General features: G+C 33.5%; 2 protein-coding genes and 1 long non-coding RNA gene across 5 annotated transcripts; 1 reads left to right on the plus strand and 2 right to left on the minus strand.

Moving 5' to 3' along the window:
- Nucleotides 1-4889: 4889 nt before the first annotated feature.
- On the plus strand, nucleotides 4890-5489 carry LOC140182227 (uncharacterized). The gene is made up of 3 exons (XR_011877966.1): nucleotides 4890-5027; nucleotides 5139-5224; nucleotides 5357-5489. It is a non-coding gene; the product is annotated as an uncharacterized lncRNA (long non-coding RNA).
- Nucleotides 5490-5904: 415 nt separating this feature from the next.
- LOC112734251 (pre-mRNA-splicing factor SPF27 homolog) lies at nucleotides 5905-9324 on the minus strand. Of its 3 annotated transcripts, none has more exons than XM_025783495.3 (7): nucleotides 8856-9324; nucleotides 8601-8776; nucleotides 8441-8524; nucleotides 8045-8114; nucleotides 7818-7951; nucleotides 7679-7730; nucleotides 5905-6366 (listed from the first exon to the last, which is right to left on the minus strand). In XM_025783495.3, exons 1-7 carry the CDS (start codon nucleotides 9093-9095, stop codon nucleotides 6292-6294), a joined length of 831 nt encoding a protein of 276 aa, XP_025639280.1. In that variant the 5' UTR covers nucleotides 9096-9324; the 3' UTR covers nucleotides 5905-6291. The 3 variants fall into 3 exon arrangements, with proteins under 3 accessions (XP_025639280.1, XP_025639281.1, XP_025639283.1); XM_025783496.3 differs by lacking the exon at nucleotides 5905-6366 and adding an exon at nucleotides 7200-7543; XM_025783498.3 differs by lacking the exon at nucleotides 5905-6366 and adding an exon at nucleotides 7200-7576.
- A 4468-nt stretch (nucleotides 9325-13792) lies between these two features.
- LOC112734252 (protein MOTHER of FT and TFL1) lies at nucleotides 13793-20719 on the minus strand. The gene is made up of 5 exons (XM_025783499.3): nucleotides 20118-20719; nucleotides 15215-16022; nucleotides 15062-15123; nucleotides 14906-14946; nucleotides 13793-14184 (listed from the first exon to the last, which is right to left on the minus strand). Exons 2-5 carry the CDS (start codon nucleotides 15419-15421, stop codon nucleotides 13964-13966), a joined length of 531 nt encoding a protein of 176 aa, XP_025639284.1. The 5' UTR covers nucleotides 15422-16022; nucleotides 20118-20719; the 3' UTR covers nucleotides 13793-13963.
- Between the last annotated feature and the right edge of the window lie 2862 nt (nucleotides 20720-23581).

Consider the following 23581-nt stretch of genomic DNA (forward strand, 5'->3'; position numbering starts at 1 on the left):
ATCATCATCATCATCATCATCATCATCATCATCATCATCATCATCATTCTGAATTTAGTAAATTGGATTTAGTAAAATTAATTTTTTTAGTATTTTTGATAATTAATGATTATTGTTAGATATTTAATTAATATATTTTGTGTAGTTAAATTTGAAAATATTTTAATAATAATAGTTAAATAATTGATAGGTTATTTGTATTTATGTATACATGATAGTTTCTAAATTAGCTAATTAATATTAAATTTAGTATTAGTTTAATAAATTAGTAACTATGATTAGAAAATTATTAATTTTTAGTAGTAAATTAGTAATTATTAATTATTTGACTAATAGTTTGCTATGTTTTTGTAGAGTTCACAGAATTTGACATGTAATTATTTACTGCCTCCGAATTGGTACAATCAAATGTGGAGGAGCATTTACGGTTTATTGGTTTTTATCACGTTTCTTAGATTAGAATAGTTCAATGTTAGAAAACACTGGTAAATGCTCTAGTTGAGAGGTAGTACTCAAACACACACACATTTCACCTTCTGGTTGGTGAGTATGCTGTGACACTGGAAGATGTGGTTGTTATTTTTTGTCTTCCGACAAAAGGTCTTCTAGTGACAGGAGTGACTATAGAAGATGGCTCCTCAAACAAATGTTCGTTTGCCAGTGTATTTGCCACGTCTGTTACATTTGTCTCTATAGTGCCGTCACCTTGATATTCCTCTCCATCTAGACCAACAACTTTATAATTGCTTTCAAACTCTTCTTCACTGTCACTATTGTGATCTTCTCGTTCAATATTTCAGGCGACTTCAGATTGTTCGAACTCAATATACAACTCAATGAACGACATCTGAGCGCGACTTTTAATATACATTGAAAACATCTCTAGCATGCTCGCTTCATCAGTTATATATTTGGTTTAAAATTGAGTGAAATCACAAAATAACGGTATATGATACCTGTATAAAATACATGGTATTTTCTTTGACATTTCAGAATCTATCTTCTCACAAATCATACTTTTTAGTTCTTCGAATGAGATTATAAATGGAATATAACAAATTTTCACAAACAAATTTCATTCCTTCAAATGTTTATAACAAAATATGACCAAAATAATATTTTTAATAAGACTCTATCATTCATTTTTCACTCACATAAATATGAATTTCACTGTCAATTTTTTTAAGCTCATACGAAATGATAGAGATAGATATAGGTAGAGGAACTAAGGAAAGAAGAAAAAGAAAAAGAAGGAAAGGAGATCTGCAAACTCGTATACGACATACACACAAATCGAACCAACTGATTTGTATTGACGCATTAAAATAACATATATAATAATTAAATTAGACGGTCCGATTCGATTTTTTCACAATAAAAATAATTAAAACCATATTAAAATCGAACGGTCCAACAATTAGATACACTAAAATTTAAATTTTTTCTCCCACACAAATCAAATTGTTCAATTTGTGTACCTAATTTCTTTAACCAAAAAATTAGACGTTTCAATTTTTTCGTCACATAATTCAAAAAAAGCTATCCTACATTTATATCTAACACTACCCACTCTATAACAAAACACAACACACAATTTACATATCCAAATAAATGAGCCCCTAATTTTCTCAATTCCCAGTATCTGAAAACAAAGTACTTTTATAACGTTGGATGGGAGAAGTCAAGAAGGGTTTTGCATGCCTCTATGCTTTGTCCACCCCCAATTACACTAGCTAAAACTGAAAACTTTTATTCTTCAATTAATAAAATGAAAATTAATTTAGTTTTTAACTTTATTATATATAAAAGTAAAACCTTATTTTATCCTTTACAGGTAAATTCTCGATCTTCCTAGAGTATTGAACTTCAAAGTGAGGTTAGATTATTTTTATAATAATATAGATTTTATTAAATTCTACTTCATCTATTTTAAAAATTAAAATATTTGAGAGACTAATAATAAGTCTAAATTATCTTGTTTAAAATTTATTAATTACTGTCAAAATAAATAGATTATAAGATATAATAAACATGTGAATATATATACTATATATTTATAAATGTTTAATTAAATAAAATAAGTTTAAATTATTATTTTTTCTAGCATTATTGTTTAATAATTATCTGTTACATATTTTAGCATTTTAGTATATTTAAATTTTATGTATCTTTTTGTATATATAAAGTAGATTAGAATCACACGTTTACGAAACTGTTATATAAGCTTAATTTTGATGCTGTATAATATTTTATATGATTATTTATGTAATTAATAAAAATAGTTGTTATTTTTTATAATATGACATTATGTAATTTGATATACATATAAGATTATTTTATATGTTAAAAATGAGAAACCATCAAATTAGTTATTTTATATATATATATATATATATATATATATATATATATATATATATTAATTAATTAATTAAAATAATTGTTATAGTAAAATAACTAAATTTATATCAAATTAATCATAAAATTTATTTACATTAATATTTTTTTTTTTGAAATATCAAACGGTTATATATATATATATATATATATATATATATATATATATATATATATATATATATATATATATATATATATATATATATCAAATTGTATTGTTAAAATCTATAGACTTCATCTCCGTATTATGATATTGAGGGTGCGTATTCTTGAATAGATCTTTCAATTTGGCTAAGCACCAAGTCTAAAGTCCTAATAAGTTGTGTAGGCACAGTGCTCTTAATCAAGTCCAATCTTTAGGAAAGCGTAACGAAATGCATATATACCATTCTTGAATGGATGATCTTGTGAGGTATAAATATAATTCGTCATTTGTAATGTTTTAGTGTCTTTTTTTGAATGGTCATGAGTATAATTTGGTCATAAAAAAATATAGAGTGTAGATATTTGTAAATAGCACCGTATAAGTAAATATTTTATATTTTATCAATAAAAGTTAAGATCGGATCTTGAAAACATATTTCTCTTTTGTGAATGTGACACTTTTTTAAGTAGTTGAGGATTATAGCCGTTGATCAATTATGATATAGTAATTGTATTTGAAGATTGTAACAGAAACAAATAATGTTGCTATTTTGAAGAAATAGTAAGCAATTTATAACAATTACGAGTTAGATCACAAATTATATATAGGACTAGAAAACAGGATGTATTTCGTTGTGGTTGATGAAAAGAATTTAGCCATTCGAATGAGAGTAAAAGTTTTTTTCGGTTCTTAACCATTTATTCGATGGACATTGTGCTCCTTAATAATTATAAAAACACAAATCGATCTTCATCCACTTTTGTATTTGTTCAATTCAGCCCCTAAAATCGGTTGACAGTAGGTCAACACTGACGTGTCAGGTAACTATGTCTATGTAGTTTTGTCTTCTTTGTAATAGGGACAAATCGCCTCCTGAGCTCCTCAACCATCTCCCTCCTCCGCTTCACCTGCTTCCTCTCTGCCACCGCCTCTTTCCTCTCCCTCAAAAACTCTCTCTCCCTCCTCTTCTCCCTCTTCTCCATTGCCTCTCAACTCCAAAACCCTAACCCCAACTCCCCTAATCCGCCTCACCTCCTCTCCGGAATCATTATCAAAATTATCACCACCGCAATTATCATCAAAATCACCGTATTCACTTCTTCTCATCCTCATCACAATCATTATCGTCAGCAATAATATTATCATTAGAATTCAAAAATTCAAAAACTAAAAACATAATCACACTAAAAGAAGTACTCTGGTCACTTGGAGGAAAAAATTATCAGAAAAATCAAGACTAAAAATAAGTAAAGTTTGAGTGTTAAAATAAATGAAACTCATGATGTTGTTGTGGCGGTGGTAGTAGTTATGAGTGATGAAGAGAAATGAGAAAGTAAAAAAAAAATGCAAAGAGAGAGGAGAGGAAGGAGAGAGAGTTTAGGAAAATATAAAGTTCAGGAAAATATAAATTTTTCATTAATTATTGTGCATAAATGATGATGATAATATTATTATAATGACGACGATGATTGTGAGTGTAGTGGCGGTGGTGAAAAGGAGGGATTGGAGGGAGAGGAAGGAGTGTGAGTGCGGTGGCGGTGGAGAAGAGGAAGGAGAGTAGAAAGAAAGAGTTTTGGAAGAGGGAGATGGTTGAAGAATTCATAGAACAATTTGTCCCTATTACGAATGAGTTGTTACCTGACACGTCAGCGTTAATATGTTGTTAACTGGTTTGGGGGACTAGATTGAACAAATACAAAAGTAGATGGAGACTGATTTGTATTTTTATAATTGTTAGAAAACGCAATGTCCATCGAGTAAATTATTAAAGATCGGAGAGGACTTTTACTCTTAGAATGATGAAGAATTAGGGTATAGTGGAATTAAGTACTTGGTTTCAAGTTCTGTTTTGTCAATGTTAAGAAATAAACAAATAAATTAAAAATAACAAGAAAAAAACACCCCTATTTAAAAGTTCTATCTACTATTCAAATTCAGGTACAACACTACAACATATTAAGAGTTAGCTATATAAATCATTTGTTTGGTCCAAGTCTCTGGGGCCGTTGGTCCTCCCATCTCAAAAAAACGAACATTTCTACTTTTGGCTATAATTATGCGGCTTTTTTATATATTTAAATATAGAAAAAACTTTAATTCCCGGAATACGCACCAAATCAAAACGTTTCTGAAATACGCAGGGCCATCTCATGGGCGTCGTCCGCAAAATGGAGAAGCACGTCAACTCACTCCCGGCGGCCGCGAATTGGAGCTGACACGGGCAGCTTTCCCATTTCGTGCATGGCAGGAACAAAATGACCCATTCCACCCCCGGCGCACACGACTTGGACCATATCAAGACCTGCGCCAGCGAAATGGGGCAATTAGCTTGCGGTGGACACGAAATGGAGACTTGCTTTTGGGATTCAACACTTTCTTGCCAAGGGGTTATGAAATCACACTTCCACTGGAGGATGAACAACCTGCCCCAAAGAAGCCTATTGAATTTGAAGAAGTGATTAATTTTGTGAACAAAATTAAGGTAAAATGTTCTTGGGCCTGATTGGTTTTCTAATACAGACTCAGTTTGAATACAGAATGGGCAGTTCTAGTTGAATCTAATTCATCATTTTTATTCAAACCCGGTTTCAAGGTGATGATCGTGTTTACAAGTCATTTCTGGACATATTAAATATGTATAGAAAGGAAAGCAAGTCTATAGCAGAGGTCTACCAGGAGGTTTGTTTTGTCTATGCATGTGTTATTATGTTATAGCTAGGAAAAATTTTTATATTTGTCTTCCAATGTCATTTATATTAGTCATAATATTTCCTTCGACATTCATTTCAATCATATTATGGACTTCTTCAGGTTGCTGCACTTTTCCAAGAGCATCCGGATCTTCTTGATGAGTTTACTCATTTTCTCTCGGACACTTCCTCAGCAGCCTCTGCTCATTATATTTCTGCTAGAAATTCTATGCTACGTGATAGGAGCTCTGCAATGCCAACTGTATGGCAAATGCATGTTGAGAAGGTTTATCTCGGTATTTTTCTGTCTCCGAGATGCTAAGTCAAGGTGCCTGGAGGTTTCAACACCTTTTGGTGGCTGCATTATTGCCCCTTTAATGAGATGCATGCTTCTAGTGTATTATTGTTCAAGCAACATACCTATAGCACTTAATGATAGCTGTAGAAAATTAAAAAAATCCATCCCTCTAACTTGCTATGATGTTACATTGGCTAAAATATTATGTTGTTGAGAAGTAACTATTTCTGGGTCATAAGGAATTTTACAGTTAGTAGTTTAGGATTTCTTAAATTGAACATTGCAGTTGTTTACTTTTACTTAGGATGTTATTCTCACCTAGTTATAAGTCTTTGGCTTATCTTTCTCCAAAGCATTAAAACCCTGAAGCCTTAAAGTAGCATTTTGTCTTTTACTATTTTTCTCCAAAAGCATTAAAACCCTGAAGCCTTAAAGTAGCCATACACAAAGCAATCCAATCTTAACAATGGAAAAATTTTTAGAGAGAAAGAAGGTTGTGAGGTTCAGAACAATTTTGGAGAGTTGGAGAAGAATGGAGATAATGCCTTCTTGCGTGGATGAAGTAGCGTTTATATAGCCACATTGAGATCCCAATTCATGGGCAATACACATGAGGTGCATCATCTCGCGTGTACTGACAGTGAAATGGATCCAATTCGTGCCTGCCTCCCCAGAGTTCCCCAATTCGTGGATGTCAGCCACTAATTGGCTTCCCCTCCATTTCGTTTGTGCCGCACCAGACATGGAAGTTGCCCGTGTCAGCTCCAATTCGTGGCCGCCGGGAGTGAGTTGACGTGCTTCTCCATTTCGCGGACGACGCCCATAAGATAGCCCTGCGTATTTTGAAAACGTTTTCATTTGGTATGTATTCCGAGAATTAAAGTTTTTTCTATATTTAAATATATAAAAAAGCCTAATTATGCTGCATGCAAAGTTAGGTAAAGTATCATCTTTAAACTTTAATGGAACTAATAAAATGCTCTAATGGAACTAATAAAATGCTCTAATGAAAAGTTAATAATATTTGATTTTATAATTTCCTATCATATATAAATTTTATTATCTTATTTAAAAACGACTAAATACTTATTTTACCTCACATCAAAAGAACATAATTATTTAATTTTATTTTATTTTATTTTTATCTTTTGGCTAAAATTGTAATTTTAACTAAAAAACCTAAAATAGGACATTAATTTTTTTAAAGTAAAAATAAAACATTTCAAATCTTAAAAACAAAAATACTAAAATGGTACTCTAACTTAAAATGTAATATGGACACACGAAAAAGAAAAAGTCTAAGGAGCCAGCAACTTTTGTGTTTTGTGGCCAGCACTTAACCATCAAAAGAAAAGTGAGTGATCTCCCACCATTGAATGTAATCTCACACCATTAAAAGGACTATTGATGGCCAATTGATGGTTACAAACCAAAAAAATTGCTGACCCCCTAACACTCCTCCACGGAAAATAATTAGATGAGAAATATTAGAGAATTATTATTTTTTATTAATATTAGTCAACACTATTTTTATACTATTAAAATTTAAAATTTAATATTTAATATTTAATATTTAATATTTAATATTTAAAATATTATCGATTGTTGACTAAAAATAAATAGATAATCAATTTTATTAGACATATAACATTATTCTAATTAGATATATAAATAACATTATAGTTAAATTGAATATATATATCGCGTTGCCGTTGCGAGCTAAGTTAATATACACAGGGAGTAGTGTAAAATTATGATTCAATTAGTACACCCGATATCTAAGGGGAAAAAAGACCAAAAAGTTAAGGAAATACTAATTACTATCATAAGTAGAAATCATATGGAATTTCAAGGACATCCGTAATTTCTTCGGTCTCTATCGATTTTGGAATTTTTTGACGCTTTGGGAGTTATGGTGATTTCTTTTTACGACATAAACCTAGCTTGTTGATAATCTCAATATGTCTATTATGTATTTGCACTCCTTGGCATCCATAAACCCTTTGGACCCTTTGAATTTTATCAGCAACAACGTCAGAAGTTCTGAACCAAATAAAATTCATTCCAGAAACAACACTAGATAGTTGATCAAAAACATGAGAGAACAAAAAGGAAGAGGAGGAGAAGAAAGGGGTAATCTCATACTTCTGAATTCGACAACGGTCTATTTTCTGTGATGGCTTCCAGGTTCCAACCTCTGAAACGAAAAAACTCATTAACAGCAGCTAAGACCTACGGATGAACTTTGATGAGGAAAAACAAAAATTTCACAGCAAGTTTATACCCTTCTGCTGCTTCTGTTTTCAGTTCTTTTATGCGAGCTTCAAGAGAAGCGCAAGCAATTTGGATGTCTATATTTTTCTGACACAGATCCTTCCATTGCATGGACAAAGCATTGAGCTCGCAAGCAGTATTTTGCTGGCAAGTGAATCGAAGCGTTCTCGGGTAAAAGTATAACAGCATTTAACAAATTACGAAAGGATATAACAGAAAGTCAGAAAGTCATTTCACCTGATGATATTTCCTTTCACGATTTACATTTTCAATCTTTTCACCAAGTTCCTGAGCTAATTTCTGCATTCTGCAGATATAAACACAACTGTGATCAATTGACCAGCACCACATATTGATAAACAAAAATGAGATTAGTGTTATGTTTGACACACCACATTGCACTTTTCTCCTAGCAACCACAGGACAGCTTCATTATTTTCTAGATTCTTGCTTATTTAGCATTTATACAATCTTCTTCATTCATTTATCAAATAAAATTGCCTCTCTGAATTAGTATAACTTTCTCTAACTGTTTTAGACGGAGTGAAGCTAGTCAAACCTAAACCTTCCTATACAATAGTATGAATGTAATTTCCAATAAAATATAGACCTAGATTGATTACATGAACAAACCTTGACAAATATACTTCCAATCGATTATTGTGTTGTTTCCAGGCATCGGTGCCATATTTTAACAACAAATCCACATTTTCCATCCTGCAGTAGAAAGCAATCAGAGGTTGTGAGATGTATATTGTTAATTAAGTTGAGAGAGGGAGAGAGAGAAAGATACCTGATATTCTGATATTGAAGAAGGCGTTGAGATCTCTGAAGTGCTTGCTTCCAAGCAGTTTCATCGTTCCTCTTATTGGCAGCTGGCACTTCAAATTCATAACGCGACCTATCAAGAGCGACGGGAGGCCTTCCGGCTCTTACACGCTCATACTCTCTACCAACCATTGGGTACTCCTGCAATAACTCACATATCACAAACTCTTTACTCACTGCAACAATTAGAACGAAAAGAAACGAAAACCCTAATTCTGACCTCAAAATTCAAGGTGGGAAGAGGGGGTAATTCTTTGAGGAAGTCAGCGGGCATCTTGGTACTGCGGCGCATTTCTTCCTCCACGAGACGGTCAACCTCGAGCTTCACTTTGGGGTCGGCGTAGTCGGAGTCGATGTAAGGCAAAGCGTCGATGATTTCCGCGTGGGAAGAACATGCTTGGCGCCCATAAGAAGGTGGAGCTTCCAGCATCAGTACATCGCCATTGTCTCGATCCGCCATGGTTGTAGACAGAGAGCGTGGGGAAGGAGGGAGTGTTTTCCTCAGCGTGATGATCCACCACCTGCACCCAGAGTAGATCAAACGATCCAACTTCCATCTGGGAAGAGCCCAAGCCTAGTAGCTTTTTTTTTTTTTTCTTTCTGGACAGTCCTAAACCCAATAATGTTATAACATGGGAGGTGGCTAAAATAGAAAAGAGGAGGATTGTTGTTCATTTTTAATTTTTTATTTCTCTATGAAAACACTAAACTGATACAATTTATTAACTCAATTCATATATTAATGTAATTGTACTTCATAAATACATATAATTCTATAAAGTATTTTAATAAATTACTCATAAAATTTTTACAAACATAAACATTTGATTGGACAAAGATATAAAATTTCAAGTAATTTTGCATTGATAAAAGATTTTCATTAAAACAAGAGAAAGTATAGGTAGACAACGATATGGGGAGTTAATAATTAATTTAATTAATTTTTAATAATTTATAATTTTAAATTTTTAAAAATAAAAATTTAGTTATAGGAAGTTATGTATTTTTCCATTTTACGCGTGCGAAGAACATGTTGCAGTTTCTTCCTCTCCGACAGTCTCTTCCGCTTTTTCCGCACTGACGCTGCACCGTCCGCCGCCTAGAATGCAACTTGACGCCACCCAACTATTCGAGAACATCCGACGAAGGCACCTCCTTCGCACACGTTGCGTCTGTGGTGCTGCAGTTTCTTCTTCTCTAGCAGTCTCTTCCACTCTCTCCACACTGCGAAGGTCCATCGTCCATGGCCCAGCTGTTCGAGAACGTCTGATGAAGACACCGTGCACGTTGCGTCCGTCTCGCATCCCCCAGCAGCCGGCGGGTTTCACCGTCCCAACATTTTCATCCGCGACATACAGCAGGTGGGGATGTTGCCACGTGTAAGGTGATTTGGAGTTTGGTTGGTTGCCTCCGGTTGATGTGGTGCATCGGATTAAAGATATCAAGAAGGCAAGTGCTTTGTTTCATGGTGTTGTGGATGTTTATGGCCAATTTGCCTTTTTTAATTCTTAATTGGATAGTTATTTTGATTGATTCAGTTTAAGTAATTAACAAATGCAATAAGCCAATAACTACATTGATGGTTGTTTGATAGCCGATGAGAGAACTTCTAACACTGGAGAGGTGGGATGATTGATGAGGGTGGGGTAGTAGACAATTTGAGTGGAAGAGAGAGGATGTTTAGGTAAATTCTTTTGCCAAATTAAAATTGAAATGATTAATTTTTTAAAATAATTGTTTGAATTTTTTTTTGTATTAGGTCAAATTCAAAACGTATTGTACACATTTTTAAAATTTTTGATTATTTCTCTAATAGAATTCTTAAAACAATAGTGTAACCAGTGATACTCTCATTAAATCACTGCAATTTCCTTGAATCAACCACAAAAAGAAGAAAAATGATCAATTTTTCAATCAATTATTAGACAAACTTAATTAAACTCTACTATTTGATAAGAGTTACGATTAAAAGTCATAATTCATTAATATAATATCATTAGTTAATTTGAATATAATATATGTGTGAAGTTAATTCTATTTGTACAATGTGTATAATGGGCTATTAAGTTACAAAATAAACATCTTGATTTTTGGGTTTACCAAAAATTGAATTCTCGACTTTTCCAATTTAGAGCTCTAATACCATGTCATGATACCAGTCATCCTAAAAACTTCAGCTGATAGAAAAAGGTAACACTAATGATTATAACTCTAACACTCTCTAAATCTCCATTATATACATTGTACAAATATTTTATTTGCTCTTCGTACTTTCCCAATTTGAATATAATATCATTGGTTAGAAAAAGGCATGTGGGTGGGTGTGGTTGATGGATGATATGAGGCAACAGTAGTTGTGTTCCATTTACTCTTCAACGCCTTCGTTCTTGAAATTCTTGCATCTACCACATGCATGTATATGTTATCTATCTTTCCATTTATGAATTTATATCTATCGGTCTACTATTTTATTTTCACACAGGTATAATAAATATGAAAAAAATGATAAAAATCAATTAATAATTAATTCAAATATATTTAGGATGTATAATTTTAAATTTATTAATGTATAAATCTTTTGCTTATTGATTACTAATTTATTTTTATTTTCTTCTAAGAATAAGTATTATATTATATACCTAAAAGTCAATTAATGTCAGCTATGTTGTCTCTCAACTTTAGTATATATATATATATATATATATATATATATATATATATATATATATATATATATATATATATATATATATCCATTACTACATTCACTGATCACTAACATATGAAATCACACCTTCCACCACAACACAAACGTTCTATATATATTTTCTATAGAGAGCAACACACGCATTATTATGTTGTGTTATTTCCTTTGAAAAAGCTGCACAAATTCTTACTAAATGTTGTTGATAAATAATACATAAATGTTGGGTGAGTGATTTCTATGCTTTTTTTTGTAAAGTGTACATTTTCTTGCTGTATTAATCTCTATCTCGTTGTCTGTTCGACCTTGAGTCATTTGGTATGTTAGAATTAGTACATATTATATTTCTACCTTTGTCTTAATATGTAGCATGTGAGCACTAATTTTTTTCTTGAAAGCACGATGAAAAATATTTTTAAAAATTTGGAGTTTTTTAAATATTGTTTTTGCTTTATATACGGATAATTTTTTTAAATATTTTTTTGTTCAGTTGTGTTTTGTGTTATACTACTCTCAAGGTCGAACTTACAGCGAAATTGAGTTTCTTGCAAGAAGTGTTTGCTTCACAAGGTTTAGCATGAAAATCTTTTATCATCACCACTAATATACTCGTCCTAGGTGTTGTTGCAATGTCTATTTGGCATATCTTATAAATAGCAGTTAATAAGTGTACAAAAATTTATTTATGTTCACTTGTTAATCGAAAAATAAATACATTTAAAAGGAAGACTTTCTACAATTATTTTTTTTAATTATCATTAAGCATTAACCTCAAATATTCACTAATTCGAAAGTTAAGATACTAATTTTTCTGCAATAACTTTTATTTTTAACAATACATGTATTTTATTAGCAGTATTTTTCCTATGCTTAATGGAGAGAATGTAAGCTATTTAATTTCTTTAGATAATGCACTCAAATGTGACATGACACTAGATAATTGAGCTTAATAATACTTAATAATGTTGCTCATCATGGTTGAAATTACATAAAAAGAAAAATACAAATGTCTAGTTTTGTTTAACCATATAATCAAAAAAAAATTTATGGAAGATAATTTCATTTAGTAATTGAACTCCAAATTATAGTATAATTTATAGAATAAAGTACTAAATTAATTATCTATATTTGAAAATAATTTTATTTTAGTCCTTAAAATTTAAAGTATCTATCTAAAAACATTTCATTTAATTAATTTTAATATAATTTTGTCGCGAAGTCAATGTTAAATCAATGTTAAATAATTAGTGAAACTCAGTTTTATATGCAAAAGACTTATATAACCAAATTCTTGAATTCTCAAGGGAGTTTTTCGTAGCCATCTCGAATAATGTTTTCCATGTACTTGAACCACTGACCTTGGCTTGCTGTAATACATCCTGTGGCTCTCGAATTTATACATCTTCTTTAGAAATAGACATTAATTTTTAATTTTTTTGGTGACTTCATTAATTTTTAATTTGATGTTAAATAAAAAAATTTTATATTCAAATATAACACCTTAAACCTTACAAACCAAAACAGAATTAGATCTAAATATAAAAAATAAATTTAATATTTTATTCTAGTTTATATTATATGAAAAGTACATCTTATTTCAAACACGTAATGATTTTTTTTTATATAAAATATGTTTAGAGTATTACTAGTATAACTGAGTATGACTTGCTTAAATTATACATTATTTTGAATAAATATTATTTATTTTAATTTTTTATTACAAATAATTTTTATTTTTTTATTTTTTATTCCAAAATTAGTTAGATATACAGTTTAAAATATCAACTTAATTATTTAAATTGTTCAAATATTTAATTTTTAATTTAAAATTAAAAATAATTATTTTAATTATTTTAAAAAATTATATTTAACAAAAAATAAATATGTCTCATTGTCTATAAAAAATTAATTAAAAAAATCATTTACTTCTAAAAATTTGTAAAAATTATATATTAGTGTATTCACATTATTTTTTTTATTGGGTATCAATAACAAATGTTAATAATAGTGTATCAACACCTGTGAACTTAGATTATAATATATATAATCCAATCACTTAATATTTTTTTATGAAAATATGTAATTATTAATTAATTATTTATTTGAAAGAAAAAGTTACATGCATGATGTAATTGTGCTCTTTATAATCTTTAATTTATATTGATAGTAATTATTTATATAGGTGGATGAATATTAAGAAGAGAAAAAGTACACAGAAATCTGAAAGTGGATCCTCTCTAATAAAAAAAAATTAGATGGTGTCCAATGTAAAATCTCACATTTCATTGCTCTCTCTTTTCTATTTAATTTTGGTCCCACTTATAAAATTACACTTTATTCTCTCAAGTATTAAAAAAATGGAAAGGATCCATTCCCATTTATATCTATATCTATATTTATAATTTCTTATGTCGATTTATTATACCAAGAAGCATATACTTATTGTTGAAGAGTAGATAAAACATACTTGCTTAACATTTAGTTAATAATAATACTGAAATTTAAAGGAGTACATAATACTAAGTAATTACATATATTATGACTGTATGTAAACACTCTTAACATGGTTCTCATTATTTAATTTAAGGAGGATGATGCATATATAGTTGATTGATTGAGAAGGATCAACGTCTCTTAGAAGCAGGCTCTTTCTGGGAGTTGAAATAAACTGTAGCCACCGGAAGTCCTAAATTGAATTGTCTGGCAAAATAGCGAGTGTTGAAGTTCGCGCGTGTAGCTGGTTGTTCCACTCCTCCCAAAACTCCCTTCTGCTCAAACAATATCAGTATGTATCGGTGAATTCCCACAGGTGGCCGAGGTCCCATATAAGCTACTATCTCCTTTCCTGAGTCACATGCATGCTTGCCATGAACTCATACATGTATTTTTTTCGGGATATATATATATAATAAACATGCATGCCACCATTAATTCAACCTAAATAAATAAAGATAGCTAAATTTTGGAGCAAGTTGATCTACAATTTGTTTACAGGACATATATTTTAATTATTATATATGAATAATTAGTATAGAGACTTTAGCAATATGATGAGGATGACTACTGTAATTGGTGACATGGAAGTCTAGGTTTCTACGTGTCATTACTTTGAGTGAGAATACTCTATTAATAAACACGCGTCATCTAATTTGTACATTTAAAATAAAATTAAAAAATATATTAAAATTTGAGTTTATGACATAGATATAACAGGAGGACTATTTGGTGGATTGAAATATCTAGAACATATTAAAAAAATTTTTATGTTCTAAATTATTCATGTTAATGATTTGAAAGAGAAAAAGTGAAAATTGAAAGGAAAAAAATAAATTTTTTATTTTAAAAATTTTAAATAAATTAAATTAAAAAATAAAAAATATTTTATAATTAATTTTATGTATTTTTATTATAATTAATTACTGTTAATATTAAACTAATAAAAAATACTTTATGTAAAACATGACTAATATCTAAGTTGATGAGGAGGAAAACAAACAAAATAAGAGAAAAAACATGCTGGCTAAGGTTGATTATATTAAATTTGTGTTGGTTACAATGAATGATACCTTGGTTGGGATTTGCACCGCCAGGAATGTCAACAACGACCCTGTAAATTGCAAATTAAAGAGCGTAAAGAGGAGGAGTACAGTTAAGGACAAAAAGAGGAGGAAGAGTACAGTTAAGGGCAAAGAAAGAGCAGAGAGTAGTAGAAAGGTACCCACCAATGAAGCCACTCGCGCATGGTTGGTTCACTAGGACTTGGTGCATCTGGATCAGTCATAACCTATGAATGGGTTGAAATAGAAATAAAAGTGAGTTGAAAATAATAATTTAATTTAGCATGCATGGTAATTAATTAACGAGAGACCACTGACGAGGGTGTAGAGGCTGTGAATGTTGCCGCCGGTGAGAGTAACCTTGGGTGGGTTTGTAGCCATGGAAGGCTTGATGTCGCAACCATTGGTCACGTGCTTTGAGCCGTAGTAGACAGACATCCCTACAGATGGAACGAACATGTCTATCACGTCTCCAATCACCCGCCCTACTACCAGAGGATCAACCGAAGCTCCCATCATGCACATACACTATATTATTATAACTGTCAATTTGTGTGTGATTTTCATATGACCCACAGGCATGAGGTTTTATATAGACATCATATGTGACTCCAATTAGGAGAGGAATTAAGTAATAACTAGTGAATAGTGATGATGATGACTCAATAATTTAGTTATTTATGTATTATTTTGAAATTAAAACTTAGGACGTACTCAAATAAATATGGAGAAGTAAACAAAATACTCGTAAAATTTACTGAAAACAAAGTAACATTAATCATTTTATAACAATAATTTAAATTTTAATGCACACAAGTAATACAAAAATTAAATTAGAAATATCTAGTAGGTAGCCACTTCTCATCTTTAATGCAATGAAAACCACGGTTCATGCATGAGGGTAATGTCATCAGGAAATCATCTAGGGTAGGAAAGGGATGACACGTGTGAGAAGAGGCCCCACCTATTTGTACTATTGTGCCACATGGACTGATCAGAGCCATCCAAAGAACACACTAGGCACAAGAGTTCTGATGCATACATCAGCCATCACTCATTCATGCACCTCAATAGAAGCACTAGAGGGAGGTAGCTACAAGGATCCATAATTCCTGTTTGGTGGAGTCTACAAGAGAGAATCAAGGGGCAGTGAGAACAGAGAGAGCAGCAGTAAGGCACAAATTGCAATGTTGGATTCTCCACTAAATTATTTTTCTAATTCTATAATTCAATAACAAAAGGATTTAAATGACTAATAGTTTTCTAATTAATGCACTCTTTTTTGGTTTTTTTTTTAAATAATTTTTTTCTCCTATCTTAGTTACATATTAACTATAAATTAAAATAATTAACTATGTAATATATTACTCAAATTATAACTCTTTTTCAACTCTTATTACCTAGATTTAATTAGAGAATTTTTTTAGTTAATAATTAGTTAATAAAAAATCAAAGTGTAATTTTTTTTAACTCAACAATCAAAAACAAAAAATTAAAAAAGATTTAAATGTTTTTTTTTTAACAAAGGAAGCTCAACGCAATAGAGTGGAGCAAGTAAAAAGTATAAAACACAACTAAAAACACAAGACAATGAACACAGTAAAAGAAGTATAATCCGTTGTACACTTCCGGCATAGCCATCAACAACCAAAAGAATCAACACCATACCACCCTCTGTAGCTCAAAAACGACCTATTTATAATTCCATCAACAGTTGTCTCTGATTTCTGGAATACTCTGTTATTCCGTTCCAACTAAATATTTCAAATAATCACAAAGAAACCTATCAGCCACTTCTTATGCTCAATGTTACGACCAGACACTCTAGTCCAACTCTCAAAAAGCCCTTTGACAGTCCCCGGAATAACCCAAACTCTATCAGCACACGTCAACCAAGCGCATCACACCTGCCACGTAAACTCACATCCAAGAAATAAATGATGTAGAAATTCTACATCCTTTTGCATAAAACACAAATATTATCACTATGATGAATAATCTCTAGCCTACTCAACCTCTCTTTAGTGTTAACCCTGCCTACTAAGACAAACCATGCAAATAGTTCAACTCTTGGAGGAACCAATCCTCTCCATATGGTACTAGTGAAGTTGTAGCTTATGATTTCCTCCGAGATAGTCTCTTTCTCCAATACCTGCAAAAATGAGTTAGTAGAAAAATACCTGTTTTGTCAAATTTCTATATAAATGTATCCTCTCTATTAGACGAAAGTCTAACTAGTCTTAATCGGTCATGAAGTTAATTGAGAAGCTCTAACTCCTATTGGAATAAATCTCTCCTCCACTGAAAGTTCCAAACTCACTCTAACCCATCCCAAAACCCACAGTCCCCTATGACAGAGCCTCGAAAAACTTACTTTTAGGGAGTCACTTTGTAACCAATCATTCTCCCAAAATCGAATATGTCTTCCATTTTTCACTTCCATAGACAGACCACTGATAATCTTATCTCTCACCTATTGCTCCTGAATATTAAGCTGGCAGATATCTTTCCATGGGACACCTCTTGTCGGTAATGGCTGTTTAGATAACATTATACTTGGGTTCAACTGGTTACAAGAACATACAACCTTCTTCCACAGCAGGTAGTCCTCTTTAGAAAAGCGCCACCACCACTTGAACAGAAGCGATGTGTTTTTGATCAATGCATCACCCACCCCTAAACCCCTTAGTTTTTTCGGAGCTTGCACCACCTCCCATTTCACAAGTGGTATACCGTTGTTCCCATCTTCTTTACTCCATAAGAACATCCTCTGTAACCCAATTAGTCTTTCTGCCACCGACTTTGGCATCTTATACAAGCTAAGATAGTAAATCGGTAAGCTATTAAAAATAGATTTTATAAGAACCAGCTTGCTAGCTTTGTTGAGAGACTTCGCTTTCCATAAGCTGAGCTTATCTTCCACCTTATCTATGATCGGTTTCCAGGTCTCCACCAACTGAGGCTTTGTGCCTAGAGGGATTCCTAAGTACCTGACAGGTAAAGCAACTTTTGTACATCCCAACAAGCCACACATATTCGTTACCCATTCCTGCTCACAGTTAATCAAAATCAAGTTCGATTTATCAAAGTTAATACTCAAGCAAGATATCAACTCAAAACAACGCAGAAGCCTTTTATAATTCATGACTATCTCCATTTTCTGTGGACAAAATAAAATTGTATCATCTGCAAACTAGAGATGTGACAACTCTATGTTGTCCCTTCCAACCAGTACTAGAGAGATGCGTCCATTTCTGACTACCTCACCTACCATCTGTGCAAGACGTCAACAACCAGAACAAACAGAAAGGGTGAAAGAGGATCTCCTTGTCTAAGACCTCTCTCCATTCTGAAAGGCTTGGATGGTGACCCATTTATCAACACCGACATAGACGCTGTAGTCACGCATTCCTTTATGTCCTCCATCTAAGACTAAATCCCATCTTTTGTAGCACAATATACATAAAGCTCCATCTTACTGTCATATGCTCTCTGAAAGTCTAACTTGATAATTGTCACCTTCTTCTTGCACAATTTCAGCCATTAGACCGTCTCACAAGCAATAAGAGTACCATAATGTATTTTCTGACCCTTCACAAATGCAGATCGAGTCTCTCTCACTAAACTTGGCATCACTACTTGCATTCTTCTCACCAACACTTTCAATATCACCTTATACACACAACCAGTCATACTAATCGGTCGAAGATATTTTATTTCCTTGACTCCCACAAATTTTTTAGCTAGCGCCACCCATGTTATATTAGAATCCGTTGGTAACCTCGCACTTTGGAAGAAGCCCAACACAGTTGAAGTAATCTCCTGGCCAATCCCTCCCCAACATTTCTTTATGAAGTTCATATTATATCCATCACTACCTGGCACTTTACTGAACTCACAGTCCTAAACTGCCTGTCGTATTTCGTCAGGCGATGGCATCACCTCTAACCTTGCTACCTCTTTTTCATCAATTTGTTTTACCAACCCATCATGGAACCCAATCATAGGAGAATATTCCTGCCGATATAGTTCCTTACAAAACCCTTTGATCGCAATCTTTATTCTGGCCTGATTCTGCACCAACCTTCCATTAATTAACAGGGAGTCGATTTGGTTGTTCCTCCTTCTAGCTGACACCAAGTTATTAAAGTACCTTGTGTTCTTGTCCATGTCTCTAGCATATTGAGATTAAGACATGTGCTTCCAATGAATCTCCTTTTTAGTATACCACTTTGCACAGTAAGTCACAAGAGCCTTCCGCCTAGCCTCCACCATCCCATCATAATTACCAGCACTAACCATATCCTCTTTCTCCAATTTCTTTATCCTATTGTCCATGTCCCCAAAGTTGTCCTTATGCCATTTTATCAGCGGTACCGTCAAGGCCTTCAGCTTATTAGTGAACTGATCATCCCCTAAATTCCTCCATTCATCCTTCACTATCCTCAGAAATCATTTATGAGTAAACCAGGAATCCGAGATTCGAAAAGGTCTAGGGCCAGAGTTACCCTTGTATCTTCTAAGATCAACGGGCAATGATCTGACAGACCTCTAGGTCCCCCTTTCAACGGAGTTTCTGGAAACTCCTCTAGCCAGTCTAAAATGACAAGGATCCTATCAATGTGACTACAAGATCGACCTCGAAACCATGTGAACTTCCGATCTGATAGTGCTAAATCTACTAGTTGTAAATCTTGCACCCAATCCATAAAGTCTTTTGTAGATGCCGGCAAACTAGCAGCGCCTTTCCTTTTCTCTAACCGTAGTATCTCATTAAAATCACCTATGAAGAAAAACAAAACCTGACATAAGCCCACAATATAGCTCAACTCTCCTCACATCACCAATTTTTCATTCTACCCTTGAGCTCCATACACCAAACAGAATACATAGTAAAAGTTATTTTTTGTCAGCAAACCATCAATGCACAGCCATCCATCGCCTTTATAGCAATTCGAACGTTTAAACAACAAATCATTCCACATTAACAATAAACCTTCAGAGGCACCTGCTGATTCTATATAATCCCAGACCATAGTGTCACAACCCCACAATCATACTACATCAAACTTAGTCACAACCTCTCACTTAGTTTCAATAAGTCCTAACATATCTAACCTATATTTTTTCTTCAACTCTTTCACCATATTCAACTTCCCAGCCCCTCCTAAACCTCTAACATTCCAACAACTATAAATCATTTTAATAAAGTTTTACACACCTTGGTTTGTTTTTTGGGCTTGCGCCTCCTGGCTTTCTCCTTCTGTTTTGCCATCCTTCTTTTTGCCGCAATAACTTCGTTCTAACTTTGTAAAATTGCTATAATGTCTGCATCTTCATCATACAAAACCGCACTAGACTCCTCTACCAACGGCCATGTTTTTTTATTGTCATTTAACTATTCTTCTCTCGTCAGCCTCCGATCAAGACTTTGAGTTGTATCCTCCATTTCAGTTTCTGATCCAGCATCCTCTGTAACCAGCTGTTTGAAAGTTTCATTTCCCACATCTTCCTCTTCACCTCATATCCATGACATATTAATCTCTATTACATGGCCTTTTATTCGTTGATCTTTCTGCATAGTAATAATGCCTTCATTCCCACGGTCCCATCTTGCACCTCCGGTTCCTCCCCACGTTCAGCCCCTTCCACCACAGTTCTCCGTGTTAGGCTCTCAGCGTGAAACTCCTTCGGAGGTTGGCCATCGTTCAGTGCTCTCCAGGCTTCTCGATCTGCCACGCCACTCCACCGCACTTAGGAACACGCAACAAAATCCCCAGCCGCAGCATGAACCTATCTGCAAACCTCTGCACATAGGAGAGCGAGTGTTGATCTGCCTAACCCTTCACCAATCAAGCATGGGCCCGCCTGCTTTGACCCGATTCTGCCAGAAGGTTCCTGACCCGGCCTAGCATGCTTGGTGGTTGCTACTGATTTCCACCCAATGGCCCATCTCCTCTCAATAGTCCCCCATTCTTGCATAGGCCCACAAGCTTCATGGCCCAAAGTATACTTGGCCTTATATGCTTGTTAGCCTCTTTATTGTTTGAACCGTGGCCTATATAATTCCCACCTTGTGACTTATTCTCCACATGTTTGGGCCCACCTTCCTTCTCAAAGAGCTCCTCAGTAACTGTTCTTTCCGAGTCAATCTTCCCCCTCATCAAATCCCTTACAATTTTCTCCCTCATAAATTCCATTAATTTTCAACGAAGTAGTTTTTCGTTGCACATAATTCGGAATTAAATTATTTTGATTGCACTCATTCAAAAATATATCTCGTGTTACTATTCTACCTTTGTCATCAACGTCGCCTATAGCCCATGGCGTGATTAGCTCATCCGTCAGATCCCAAGTCGCCACCTTCAACAAAATTCTATTGGCAACTGAACTAGAGCTTCCACACGTTGACATATTGCTTGTATCTTCCAACGAATATTTCTCTCCATATACCTCACGTCCCACCTCTTTTACAAAGACATCGAAACCACTAGTGCCTACTGTAATATGAATCCATTCATGAATCACGTCAAAAACACATGTATCAATTAATACTCGGCCAGCACTGAACGATAAAGCGGGCTTTGTTACCTCATCACACTTGACTACTTCCCCCCATAGACCCCCTATTTTATTGAACGTCTCCCTTGATCACACATGTAAAGGCACTCCATAACATTCTAACCATACTCTTCTAGTCTCACTACATTCCGATTCCTCCCATCTCCATACATTTTGAAAGAATTGTAAGAGACTATTCATTTGAAAGTAAATGATTCCTCCACATTCTTCACAATATCGAAAACTAATAGAGCTTTGTACGCTCCAATCTCTCTAACTTCAACAACTTGAGGGAGATTCTTACTGATCGCTCTCTGTAACAATTTAAAGTTGATGGCCGGCGTCGTTTCTCCTACTAAACTCCTCAACAACCAATCAAAATTATCTTTTGTTACTGGGACTTCAACCTTCTTCGTCCAACCATTCCCATGCGGGTCTTTGACAAATGTAACCTTTTTTGTTTCTTCCACTCTTGCAAGATCTTCGCCTTTCTGAGGTTTCCTATTCTCCACATCAGTTCGTACAATGTCTTCCTCATGCATCCATGTGTTCTTCCCCTCCATTACTCTTCTATACTTAGCCTCACCTACAGAGATTCTCTTCCCCCTTAAAATAATAGGGTAAAGTATACTTTTTGTCCCTGAAGTTTACTAAAAGTTTCAAAATTACCCCTAAGTTTCAATTTGTTTCAATTTTATCCCAAAAGTTTTTGATTTGCATCAATTTTATCCCTGAACGTTAACAGCGTTGAAATCACTAACAGACGTTAGTGACGTGGCAATAAAGGAGTTCTATGTGGCAACTATGTGTGTGAGTCATTTCTAAAACGTTTTTTAAAATAATTTTTAATTTTTTGTTTAAAAATTTATATTACAAAAATGATATGGCTAAAAATCACAACCTCAAACCCTAAAATTAACTTCATTTACGTCTTCCTCTTCATCTTCTTCACTGTTTGTAAGAATAAGAAACCCTAACGAATGGCTTCCCAAGGCTCGGTATCATCACAAAAAAGCAGTCGGAGACGACGAACGCTTATATGCAACTGTGGTGAACCCCCTGTACTGAGATGGTCAAAGACACCAGAAAATCCCGGCCGGAGATTTTGGGGCTGTGTATACTTTGATGTTAGTTTTGAGTGCTTTTTATTTTGATGTCTTCATGAGTTTCTTCAAGTTCTTTTTTTTTTGTTTATGTTGCAGATTGGGAAGGAGTGCACATTTTTTTCCTGGGCAGATGGAGTTGCAGAGACAGAAGAGGCTGAGGTTGCAAGGTTGAAGATGAAGATTTCCACCTTGAAGACTAAATTAGTTTATGCTAAATGCAAACTGTTGGTGGCTGTTATTTTTGGTGTGTTGGGTTGGTTTATGGTGATTTTAATGGTTTATTTGTGGGTGAAGAATGGAACCCATTTGAGATTAGGGTATTAATGCGTTTGGGACAGCTGAAATTAGCAGAAGTAAGAATAGATTGACTGGTTGTAATCAGTTACAAAACTGTACTCAACTCGAAAACTTGTTAATATAGTTGTCCTTGAAGTTTAATTTATGTTTCAAAAATATCCCTGAAAGGATTAAAATAGTTTGGCACTAAAATTGGCATTAAGAACCTGTTGTGGCAGAGACAAACTCAAGTAATGAGGGATAATTTCAGCAGTGCACTAAAATAAATTTGCATGAAGGAATCCATCACATTAGTCATTATCAAAATAACATAAGTTGTTAATCAACATAATCTCTAGTTAACATAAGCCATAACCAAAGTAAAAACTTAATTACATAAGTCCTAAGCAAAATAATTCAGCAACAAAGGAAGAATTGGAGTCATAAGTCATAAGTCATAATACAAAATGCCAACATTTTTCAATCTTCCAAAATAAACACCAAACACAAGATGTGACACAACTAAGACCCTGTGAGAGCACTCTGAGTCTGACTCCCTTGTGATGAGGGTTGTCCCTGTGCAGTTGAAGTAGAGTTGCTCCTAAGAATTCTAGTTGGTCTTGGTGGCTGAAATTTTTTGTGTGCATTTGGTTGGGTATTAGGCCTTGCTGCAACACTGGCCAACCTGGTACTCTTATGCACTGAGCCAGTAGATCCAGCATTCCTTGCAGTGCTGTGCTGG

Source organism: Arachis hypogaea, chromosome 3, assembly GCF_003086295.3.
Source record: "Arachis hypogaea cultivar Tifrunner chromosome 3, arahy.Tifrunner.gnm2.J5K5, whole genome shotgun sequence".
Lineage (NCBI taxonomy): Eukaryota > Viridiplantae > Streptophyta > Magnoliopsida > Fabales > Fabaceae > Arachis > Arachis hypogaea.